Genomic DNA, 12,858 nt, shown 5'->3' with positions numbered 1-12,858 from the left:
CAGTTAATTGAAGAGTATTTACAATTTTGTATGAGGACAGAAGCTCTTCTTCTTTGGGCATGTATGGCCGTAACAGAAAGAAGGTGGACCTTTTGTCATTTAAACATATAAATGATCTGGTTTTTAACAGGTAAATCATTTAAATGCAAAGCTACACACGACCAGTTCAGCCATGTCATCAGGTAGACCCTGAAACTTAGACTTTACATGTTCTTTTTTAACATCTCTGTATCTGCTACGTAATAATTTAGGAAATTATGAGATTAGATTCAAGTTTTTAAGATTGTCAGTTTAGTAAGTAACATAAAGCGGCAGCAGATCATTCTCTCTTTTTTTGCAAGTTAATAAAAGCTTATAAGTGATCACATTTGACACCTTGAAGTGTGCTAGCATGGATGGAGCCTCCTTTATCATGTCACCTGTATGAAATATGGTCAAAGCGCTAAATTAGAAGTAATATAAAGATAACCAACATCACAACCACAGCTTGCCTTTTTACAGCTGCTAACACTTAAAACATTGATCTCCTTTACATACATTGTTGATATCTTGAGCAACATGTGGCTGAACTTCAGCTAGCATGTGAATATGTCCCATATAATCAAACAATCAATATTAACATTAAAGATAGCTAAATTAAAAGCCAGACAAAATCAAATTATATAAATTTAGGTCTAATCTATATTCTGAGTTACATTTTTCTATGATGCACTGTTAAGTTAATTTCTGTTAATTACTGTTATTCATAGGCATTAAATACTTCAAAACCTCCAGCGTCAGCAAACAGGTAATGAAAAAGTATCTCATTACAATCATTACACCCTGAAACCCAAACATGAATACCTGCACAGCACTTTGACTGAACGTGTAAAGAAGCCACAGAAAACTAATAATTATGCCTTTAAAAAGGTAGGAAAATATAGAATAAAAAACATAGATGTATTGCTTTGTAATTGAAATGCCGTGTAGAGTTTGTGACTAAATCAGGTGATCTGTTACATTTCTCTGCAAAAATTCTTCAGTTTATCACAAACATGTCTGAATTTTGACTGAATTTGTGTTTAGAGTCATCATGGTTAATAACAATGAGATAGAAAAACAATTTTTCAACTGTAGCAATACAGATCCATGTTGTTTTGATACGTTGTTTGCTCACTGCATTAAATGTGCATTAAAAAGCAAGAAAGGACCCGGTTCAACTGCACAAACCATGCATAAATTCATGAAGTTTAAACTCCATCAGAAGCTGCAGGAAAATCTCCTCCACTCACACACGCTTTACAGTTCGTCTGTTTGGCCGGTCTGGAGTTGAAAGGATTGCTAATAATAGTGACCCAAGAGATGGATCCACATGATTGGAAGCTCTACTCCAGTTACCGTGGTGATGGAGTCGCTCCATTGCCATTCCTGCCACCGTCTTGGTCTCCACAGTTACATTTGGACAGGAACTGAGTGGAGGGAGGCCAGCGACGGACCGGGAGAATACAGAGCAAAGGGGGCACCTGAGGGGAGAGAGTTTGGCGAACACACTAAGTAGAGACTGGGGGCTTAGGAAAGGTTTCTAAACTCCAAACTTTCTGTATTTATTTACTAATAATCCAAATAATTCCTCTTTAAAATGATATTTGAACATTCTGGGCATCTCATTACAATGACCAGACAGCATATTCTGCTTCTGTTCTATAGTATGGAGCTTTAAATGTTTCAATAATGATTGATAAAACAAACTTTAAAGAATAAAAATGCTTGCAACAACAAAAAAATTGACCTTTGCAACTGCAGCCTTCAGATCGAAAACAATTTTTAAAGGGAAGTAAATGGATTTTATAAAAACTGTTGGGGAAACTTGTGTTTTGCAGCCCAGCTTTTGGTGAGTTGAGGAGATGCATTAGCGCACACAAAAAGGCAGCCAGTGTGAGGGAAGCTTTGGGAGAGGTCCACTCAACATGTGAGGAGGGAGGCGAAGGGGACAAAAGAGTCGGGAGGGTGATGGGAAGGGGGTGAGGGTCAAATTCTTCAGTTGGTGGCTGAGAAACGAGGGGGATTTTCTAGAAAGTTTAAACAAGAGAAGAATAAGAGCGGGGCTGGTGGCGGTGGGAGGGGAGGAACTTGAGTTTGGGCCGTCATCTGGGGTTAGTTGCTGTCGCTCTGCATCTCCAGCAGGGGGAAACTAGTCCGTGGAGCTTCAGTTTCTAGCTTCTACTGCTGCTGTACATTTCTTTACTTATTCCTAACTGAAGTTTAATGAATCTATAATAAAACAAGGATGACTTAGAACAGTTTAAATAAAGCTTTTTACCAAAAAATTATAATATATAATACTTTGTGCCTCTAAAATTACATTTTCTTATGTTTTGAACCAGCAAATGATGTTTAAAGACATTGTATACGGATGTGTCTCAGTGACATTTGAGCTCTGCTGTAGACAGCTTATTTTATTTAGTTTGTCTTCAATTCGAAACATTTTTTGGTTCAACAATGTTCCCAGGCGAGTAAAACAGTAAAATCTGATTCATCGCTGAAATACTTCATAACTACATGTGTTTGGTGACAAATCAAAAAAGATTTATCCAGCAGATGTTTTAACTAAGTAGATTACATTAAGAATGATTTTTACTAAACGTTCACAGTTAAATTTGTTATCAAGTTGTTGTTTAGCATTAGAAAGTCAAGTTTTATCTTTTGAAGATATGAGGATATGCCATACAATTTGAAAACAACACTTTTTGTATACTTTATTTCTTTTCCCACAAACTTTTCCTGAGTTTATTCTAAATAAAGAATTAATTTCCATTAAACAAATAGAACCAAACTGCAGGAACCCTGCTGTAAACAGCAGGAATTTGCAACTTTTGGATCGTAATTGCACGTGGATGCATTTTAAATCAATAAAAGCATCAATCTATTTATGAGCAATATGAACTGAAATATGTATCATGATATTTGCTGGTATCTATAACACCTGGTTTTAGCATTAATTTTATGAATGCATTCAGTCACAGACATTTAGTTATAAAAATAAACATTCATCATCAGATTTCACCACAATCATTAAATCAGGTAGTCGTGTAACTCTGCCGCTCAACAGAACACCAGAATAATCAATTTTAACCAAACATTTTCTGAAACATAAATACAGCATCTATTTATGATCCCTTTGAACTGACAGCACACAGAAATAAAATTCTAACAGCAAAAGTAACAATCCAAACCAGCATTTCCAAACATCATCATAAAGCATAAAGTGACATTGGACTGAAAAACCCGTTTGGACAGAAACTTGTGTTTATCTCAGGTTTTGTGACGTAAAAGTAACACTTCCATGTCAAATTCTCTGGTGAATATTTGGTTTCAGTGAAGGCAGAGCCCAACATTTCCCTTTTATTTCATCCCAACAGACATAAACAGATATTAAAGATGTTTCCTGAGGATAGATGTCGCTACCAGTCTGCGCCTGCAGCACATTTGGTGTACGCCGGCAGGTCCAGGCAGAGCACGGCACACACCTGGTTGACCTTACAGCTTCCATCACACACGATGCTGTTGTCGTAGCCGACCATGAAGTGGCTGAAGTACTTGTCGAAAGCTTTGGTCTGTGGCAGCATGAAGCTCAGGCCCAGCTGAAGAAGACTTTTTGGCTGCAGGTCGGCCAGTCCAAAAGCCTCAGTCATGATATATTCCAGCCTCCAGTCGGACCTTTGTTTCTCGTTGGCTTCCGTCAGATTCAAATAGTACTGCCAGATATCCTTCAGTCGGAAAGAAAAGCGCCAAATAGAGGGAGAGAGAAAGAAAGAAAAAAAAAGTCTTTGAGTCGGTTTGAAAGACAGAAACAGTTTTTGTGCTCTGATTGGCACCGTGATTAATCATAAAAGAACTTCTGGCTTCGAGCTTTCAGCAGTGACATGAAAGGACATTAGATGTTTTCAATCCTAATTCTGTTAAAATACCTGACCATGTTTTTTTCTTCTGATACAGTTCTTGGATAAGATTGTGAAAGAGAATAAATTAAAGTCAGAAAAAAAGTTCTGGTAATCCTTAATTACGTTTGCTAAACTGAATCAATACCCAGCATGAAGCTCTTAAGCCTCAAGCTTAACAGGACAAATTTGTAAATGAACACATTCAGATTTTTTTTTAATCAGATCCAAATCAGTTCAGATTAATTTAGTTGTAAAGCTCAAAACCACAACAGATGTCATTTCAGACTGTTATTTAAAATTTGTGTGTTTGATACATACTTCTATATACTTTTGAGTCATAGTTTTAATAGCTGCAATGTAGAAACGTCACTGAATGATAAAGGTGAGTCCAGACCTCTGACTATCTGTGCTATTTGTATGAGATGAAGACAAAAAACATAAAAAAGCCTTTAGTTCATTGTAACCTTCTTACCATGACACCGTAGTCCTTATCGTCGTACAGATACATGCGGAAAGCCGGATTGTTGGAATACCGCTCCAAGAAACTTTTGATGGGAGTAACAGCCGGTGACACAAACAGAGAGTTCACAGGATTACCTGCAGAACCACAACCAGATATAAGCTTATGTTTCCATTCCATTTTTTTTTTACCGCCAACAAATATCCTAGTAACTATTTAACTATTAAATTTTAACTCCTTAAACCCATCTGGCCAAATCTCAGGCCAAGCAGAGCCACACCTATTTTATCATGGTTTAAAAGTAGTCTTTCCTAAATACCTCCAATGAGGAAGCTTTAAGGTTACTAAAATAATTCCCTAATTTCTTTTTCACAAATACTTTCGGTTTTACAGCATCTTATTTCACTGCTTCCTTTTTATAAGCTGAAAAACACATTTGGAACAGTTTTGGCATGTTTGGATAACCAAGGGAGTCTAAAAATCACGTGGGCCAAAATTGTCACATCAAAAGAACTTGAAGGCCAATAAAATGGAAATGAAAAACAAAAAACAAATATTCCAAAAAAATATTTTGTGATTTCCCCCCCCCCTTTTACAGGCTCCACAAATGATGATCATGGACTAAATCTTTCCAGGGGCCACACTTTGGACACCCATGGGATAAACTATGCCAAACATCAGAGGTCTGCCTGTCACACTGCCTAATAAAACCTTTGTGAAAAAAATATGTTTCAGCTGATTCAATACAGATTTGCTGCAGCTATTGTCAAGATGTGGATACACAAAGTCTGAGGCTCAGAAAATCAAAATATTTCCTTGACTTGATCACCTATGAATCAGAATTAGAGACGAGTGTAAAAGTCGTTCCACTTTAAAATGCCTTAGTGTTACACAAAAACTAAATTTTACATTTAAAACGTATACAATTAGAGCTGTACTGTAATTTATATCATATATGTACTGTAATTTATATCATATATATAATTTCAGGCGGAAATCGCTCCTATAACCTTCTGGGCTTAAAGGGTTAAATGTTCATGCAACAGCTTTACATGGACTGCAATGACAGTTTTGACAACAGAGTTGTTTAACTTGATAAAAACCGTCAATTTCATCCAACATCAAGGTCTAAAACAAACTGCAACTAAGACGCTGACCGCTCATAACTTCTTAACAGAATCTCATGTATAAAACTGTACTATCCCTTTAATAATCAGAATAGGACACATTGGACATAAGTAGTTACCATGATGACTAAGTTACAGAACAAAAAATACTTGTACCGTCTTCAATCATTGACTGAAATCTTTGAGGAGAAAACCCCACTAACATGGAGACTAGCTGGGACCTAAGTCCAGTTTTGGACAGCAAGATGGATCCCTTCTCCAACATGTCAATCAAATTGATGCTTCCTTAAAAAGGCCTCTGTAGACCTGAATGACTGAATGCTGATGAGCGAATTAAAACCGTTGGATTCTGGTGTTTTGGAGCAGGGATGCATCTAACAGCTGCAGGATAATAGCTCTCCAAAACTGGAATCAGGAACCCCAGCTTCCATGAAATAGTGATACTATTAGAATCCCTCTTTAGCAGTTACTGGTTCATGTTTATTCTACTTTTAGAGTTTACTGTGAGTTCCCACCAACATGTGAACACAGATGTTAGCAACGGACTGAATCTGCCCACGCCTTTGGATTTTTGATGTTTCGTTGTCAGTGCAGTTAATGCACGTTTTGTCTTGTTCAGGGTATTAAAGTATACAATTAAAATTTAACAGCTTCTGTTTATAATTAAACAGGGTCGAGTCTCAAAAAGCTTATAAGTTGCCCCAATAAAACCAGGGATAGTTAAAGTAATTTGGTTATTTTTGAGCACACGCCGCTTGTTTTTCTTACCTTGTTCATCTAGCAGAACCATGATGCTGTCTCTGTGGGTGTGGCCATAGAACTGCCCTGCAACAACATGGCTGTACTTCCTGAAGATGGCCACCAGCCTCTCGTTGTGGTGCTCTCTGATAGCGGTGGTGTTTCTGACGAAGGGCAGGTATCCCACCGGGACGTGGGCTATGACGTACACCTAAGGTACAAATGCATTAAGCTGCCGGGATTAATCTGACTGAGCATTCAGGTTTAAAAATTACCACCAGAGGGGGGTAGGAACTAGTTGCATTTACTCAGTTACATTTACTTGGGTAACTTTTTAAACAAAATGTACTTTTAGGAGTAGTTTTACTGCACTGTACTGTTTACTTTTACTTGAGTTATATTGTTACTCAAGTATCGCTACTCTTGAGTAAATTTTCTGGCTACCCCACCTGCTGTGAGCGACTTCATGAATAAAGAACAAACTTGTTTTAACCAAAAATACACCAGAGAGATAAAAACCTAGAGTTCATGATCTCCTGTTTGTATACAAGCTTTGAAATTTTAATGTTATTTTATATCTGCTGAGCTTATTGAGCCATTTGGAGGTCAGATGAATGTACAGCAAACAGTAGATATTGTCATTGGAAGTACTTTGCACTGTTCTAACAAGCTGTAAGTATTGCTTTTAAATTAATGTTGAAAAAATGATTTATAAAAGTGTTTCTTTTGTCTTTAATGACTTTAAATCCTTTATCTTTAAAATACCAGAATTTACACATAACTTTACATTTTTGTCTGTCCGATTACATCATTTTTAAATATTGAACCATTAGTTATGATTAGTTACTCAGTACTTGAGTATCCTTCTTACTGAATACTTTTTTACTCTTGAGTAATTTCTTGGCTGACTACTTTTTACTTTTACTTGAGTAAAGAATTGTTGAAGTAGTGCTACTCTTACTTGAGTACAACTTTTGGCTACTCCACCCGCCTCTGATCCCCACACAGCAACATGGAGTTAGTCACGTTAAAGCGAGAGTTCAAACCTTTTCTTGGCTCTGAGCAGCTTTCTCCAGCGTCTTCTCCAGCCACTCAAACTGTCCGGCTGGGTCCGTCATGTTGCTTGTAACTTTATCTGGACCGTAGTAAAGGATGGTGTTGAGACTCACCAACCGCAGGCCGGGTTTTACCAGCTGTGAGTAAAAACCACCTTTAAAAAACAAAAAACACAGCTTATCTGATAACAGTTATGTAAATTATAGATTGTGGAAACCAAACTTTTGAAATAAACCTATTAGTAGGCTGTGCCAAAAATTTAAATGGCAACAAGTTAACATGTATTACAGTAAAAATATAAACAACTATATTTTGTGTGATTTCTTACACATTGATGTCAGATAGGGGTAAAATTTCAGGTAAACTGCAGCTTCGTGTAACTGAAAAAGTGCTGATTTTCTGTGCTTAAGCTAGGCTGATTGTGAAAAAAAGAGGAAATGGAATAAATACCTGACAGTGGTGAAAATTTTAAAATGGTGCATTTGGATTAAAGCACAAATGACCAAAAGACGACAGATACAAACATGCTATGCTCTCGTTTTTACAGTGGACCAATCATGATCCATTTCCTGTCTTTGGCACACAAGAATAGAACCTAGTTCATGATGCACAGATATACCAGTATGCATGTAAAAATATATGCAGTTTAATTAAAAGTCTGCAGAAAAACATCATATCTGTTCAAAATGCATTTAAGTTGAAAGATATAAGTTTTTCACATTAGGATACAAGTAAATTTAAATGTTTATAAAATTTTTACGGTAGAAGTAACTAAGATTTGATGTTAAAACCAAGTTGTAGCAATGAAGGGATATTAGGATTTACTTATTTAAATGGACCAAAGGTGAACAGATTTAAAAACAGACCGCTTTACTTTTCTACTAATACTATGAGATGACCTCTGTTGTGGTTTCGGGTTTTGCCACTAAATTAAACTGAACGGAAATAAATGTGATTAAGATTTGAAGCAGTAGTGCAGTTCAGTTTAACATCCTGGTCCACTTTACCTCTGTAGTTCCATTTGAAACATCCTGGAAGGCTTTAATGTACCTTGTGAGAGCGTTGTGAGAGCTTCGGTATCCAGCCAGGGTTTCCAGAGAGAAGCAGCTGCTTTGTAGATGGCGTTAGTTGAGTCTGGCATCTGGTCCTAAAACAATGAATAGTCATGGTGAAAATACAGATAAAATTAAATATAAAATTAATTTAATCCTAATTGATTAATTGAAAGTTTTTAACTCTATTTTGTTGTTTTACCTGTTTTGTCCAGATCGTATGATTGCTCCTACCCCTGTTTTATGGTTCTTTGTTAATTGATGTCTTTTAAAAGATCCGTCACTTTGGTACTGTATGTTTTTTTAAGTGCTTTATAAAAAAGCTGGACTGGATTGGATTCATCAGGTTTAACTGCATACACATTCGTTTTTGTTGCCTCCACGACCATCCTCCCTCTTACCTGTGGCCAGTAGTCGTGGTTTCCCAGCGCAGGGTAGACGGTCAGGTTGGGGAAGTACTGAGTGATGGTCTGCGTCATGTTACGGATCACCTGGATCACCAAGTCTGTGGAAAGCTCGTCTGGAGGGACATGAGGTGGACTGTCCCTGAGAGACAAAACAGGACACCTATTCTTTATTACAGTTTGTTAATAATAAAATGATGGGAAAGAGTTATAAATGGTTAATTAATCAACCACATGAGATAAAGCTGCATGTGACTTTTACCTAACCTTTTTATTGGTTAAGGTCAAATCATTATTCCCACTTTAAAAACCACAGAGAAACATAATGTTCAACAAGGGGGAAGTGATACTTCCGCTTTCAAGGCTGATTCCTGTGCATTCCTGTAACAATAGCTCGCACTTTAAAGTTTAAACCATGGTATAAATGCTGAGGGACAGTCTTTGATTTTTCTCTTTACTATTTAATCCTTCTTTATAAAATATAGATATATACATATAGACAGAGAAACACACAAGGATGATAATAAATGTACTATAAACACTTTAAAAGGGGACTCTGGGATTTCATAGTTCCACAAGCCAGACAATACAAAAGGAAACATCTGTTTAGTAGCATATCTTTGTTTTCTCCTATGCTGTGAAGTTAATTTCAAAACAGCTTATAAAAAAATAACCAGTTAAAAATTACTTGAATTAACTTATTTAAAAAAAGAAGATAAAGAAAATATTTAAACTATTTATATGTGCAGCATTTGTAACAGATCACAACATAAACTAAAAAGATCTGGTCCAAAGTGATCAAGAGTTTCATTACCTTCCAAATGTTGGAGGCTAAATTATTATTTTTTACAGCTGGTAAAGTTCCCAGATGTGTGAATGAAATGTAAAAATGTGTGAGCCTGATGTTGCTGTATTATTTGAATTAAAATAGCTAGTTTTTGTTACAGTTACAGTGCTGATGCTCACAAACTGCTTAAATTTTAGGCTGATTGTCTGTAAACTCCTTTAGAATCCTGAACATGAAGCATTGCAAATATATTAGAAAAAAATTCTGAATAAAACACAAGTAATTAATCATTAGAGTTATTTGCTGTAAAGTGACCATGCAGCTGATATTTTCATTGAAGTTTTAGCAGCAAATTTATAGGGCAAACTCTGCTTTTCCTCATAAAAATAGTCACATTGGATATAAAGTAACTTCACATCTCAGAACCTTGGTTTATAAAAGTGAGTGGAGTTCACAACTGCAGAAATAAGGGAACAGAATGTGAAACTGATGACTTTTTTATAAACTGGTTACTTCTGTTGCTGACAAATATCCACGTATTCAACGTTCAGCACAATTGTACCTCGAGACAAACCCACCAATAGTATAGAAAAAGCTCCATCAAACCACTTCCCCTCCATTACTGGGAGTCACCTTCGCTCTGCGTACTGACCCGGTCCAAATGATGAAGTCCTGCGGCTGTGTGAGCGGTGCCATGTTGGCGAAGGCTGACTGGATCAGGCTGTAGGGGGAATCGCACAGGAAGTCTCCATACAGGCCCGCGTGGCTGGCGGGGGCTCCTTTGGAGGAGAAACAAACCTTGGTGGGGTCCTGGGCCAGGTGGTAGCTGGGGTCCAGGTGGAGGTCGGTGATGTGCCAGAACCTGCCTGGAAAATCAGAACGTGGGTTAATTATAGCTAGAGATGCACAAAATAAGTCAGTGTGCATTTCAGAATCAGACAGTTTTCTCTTGATCTGTTATGTAGGTCAAATACTGAAAAATAGGACTCCTTTTCTCCCTTGTTTTATTTGAATAAAAAATAAAAAAACAGTGCTTTATTGCATAAAAGGGGATAACTTAATATTTTTTCTGTTAGATTTCAAACTACTAATGCCAGCTTCACTCTTTTATTCTTTTTAAAGTCATAATTTTAAAAAATAAAAACAAAATCAGAGTTGGTCAACTTAGAGAAAACCAGGGATATGTATCAGAACAGCCTGGTTGGTGCATCTTTTGTTGTTATTATTATTATTATTATTATTATTATTATTATTATTATTATTATTATTAGCGCTGCAAAAGCATTAGTGATAGTATTTTAGAATAATACTTGCAACAAGTATGTATATTTCACTTCAGTTTCAAATACAGGCCTTTCAAGCTCCCATGATTCATTTTACACTTAATATTGTAAAAAAATAGATTTAGCAGCTACTTTTTAATTCTTATAAACCAGAAAATATCTTTAATCTCGAGTAACTGTACTTTTAGTCTGAAGAGAGGTCTGATGTCTCAGGCAGAACATCCTTTAATATTCTACTAATTCTTGGATGTTTGCCTTTGGCTTATATTACTCTTGTTAAACAACACATTTTAACCTTTAGTATACATTAGTAGAACCTTTGTAACAATTCGGCTAATGAGTGACCTTCACATAATGGCTATATTTGGAGTAATTGACACTTTTATTTGTGCAGCTGGCAGTCGTGCGTTCCCTGCTGTTTAACCTGCAACAAGAAGCGCTTAAAAACACAAGTTTATTTCCTTCCATCGCACTGAAGCTGGTGTGCTTCATTGTAAACTGATACAAGACAACAGGTGTCATTAATAACAGGAGTTTTTCACTCACCTGTTCCCGACAGGTAGCTGCTTCCGGTCGGAGCTGCAGAGACCGGAAACGCAGCCCAGAGCAGGAGCAGAAGGAAACGCACAACCTGAGCCATGATGAGAGAAAAGTGACCAAAACAAGGAGCTCCGTGGGATTTAAACGGAGTAAAGTCGCTGCACTAAGGTAGCCGATCACGTCCCAGAAGTAAACAGGAAGTACTGCGACCAGTAGTACTTCCTGTCAGCGATCAGCTGACTGCTTTGGAGCCGAAGGGGGCGGAGTAAAATAGGAGCGCCAACATTTATGACGTAGTACACCAGATAACTAACTTAAATATGCTCTTTTTGGACTACATTTGTTTGCGCTTAAATTCATGTAAATTAAATGGCCATTTTCTGTCTTTTTTATATTTCTTGTTCAATATATATGGTCTCATAATAACATATTGTGTCCTTTTAATATTAATGCGTTAAAATATCAACATAACTTGTGGTGTACGACTGAATAACAATTTTTAAAAGAGTTTTCCTTCCTTCAGAGTAGATAATAGAACAGAAATACTACTCTTTAAAGTCCCACAGTGGGGAAATTCACAGGACCAGCAACAAGTGAAAGACTTATGGAAGAATACAGATACACACAGGAGTAAAATAAATAAATAAATAAATAAATAAGAAACAAAAGATAAAAACAGGACAACATACAATAAGGGCAAATATGCAACAGAAGAATAAATACTTTACGGCAGTTAGTTGTTAAAAATAGCATAAATAACTGAACAAGATGTCCTTAAAAAGTGCAGATCATGTGGCCTATTTATATGCATGTAAAATGAACCAGCAGTAGATTATTTGCAAGACAAAACAGCAGATATATAAGCAGCTGTTGAGTTCTTTTTTGGGAGACCTTTTAATTTCAAGTGGTGATGTTAAACATGTTTGGTCTTCCCTGTTATCCAAATTAGCTTCAGAAATCTATTTCAGAGACGTTTGAGGACAGTGCAGTAAAAAAGGATTTACACCTCACATTTTTTTTCTGTTGTTGCTTCTCTGATCACACTTCAGTAATTCAGATTCAGTCTTTTTTCCAGGTAATTCTTGTGGAGGAATATTGTCCCACATTTCTTCACAGAATCCATAGCATGCAGCCACACTGAAGTGTTTCTTAACACATGAATGAACTCTTTATAATCACACCACAGCATCTCAATGTTATAATATTAATTGAGCCATTCAGAAGTTTGACTTGTTGGTGGGATTTGGATCAGTATACTGCTGCATGGTGCTCCTGCCTCTTGCCATTCTCCTTCAAGATTTACTAATAGAGCTGAATTTGTGGTTTTTATCTAATATGCCACATTGTCCAGGTCCTACAGCGACCCAGACCATCACACTACCTCAACTAGTTTTAATCAAATGTATTTTGTTCTTTTCCCAAAAGGCTGTAATAACAGAACACACCAAAAAGTTTCACTTCTGTCTAGGTGACATATGTTTTCTAATTTGA

The 12,858-nt window shown here is 36.6% G+C and overlaps 1 protein-coding gene across 1 annotated transcript; it reads right to left on the bottom strand.

Moving 5' to 3' along the window:
* Positions 1 to 2,417: 2,417 nt before the first annotated feature.
* Positions 2,418 to 11,616, bottom strand: smpdl3a (sphingomyelin phosphodiesterase acid like 3A). The gene is made up of 8 exons (XM_012857911.3): positions 11,374 to 11,616; positions 10,197 to 10,410; positions 8,755 to 8,899; positions 8,352 to 8,448; positions 7,292 to 7,455; positions 6,276 to 6,456; positions 4,393 to 4,517; positions 2,418 to 3,746 (listed from the first exon to the last, which is right to left on the bottom strand). Exons 1-8 carry the CDS (start codon positions 11,465 to 11,467, stop codon positions 3,441 to 3,443), a joined length of 1,326 nt encoding a protein of 441 aa, XP_012713365.2. The 5' UTR covers positions 11,468 to 11,616; the 3' UTR covers positions 2,418 to 3,440.
* Positions 11,617 to 12,858: the final 1,242 nt, after the last annotated feature.

This window comes from Fundulus heteroclitus, chromosome 15 (assembly GCF_011125445.2).
Source record: "Fundulus heteroclitus isolate FHET01 chromosome 15, MU-UCD_Fhet_4.1, whole genome shotgun sequence".
NCBI lineage: Eukaryota > Metazoa > Chordata > Actinopteri > Cyprinodontiformes > Fundulidae > Fundulus > Fundulus heteroclitus.
Note: the sequence above shows the minus strand (reverse complement) of the source record. Positions and strands in the feature narration are given on the sequence as shown.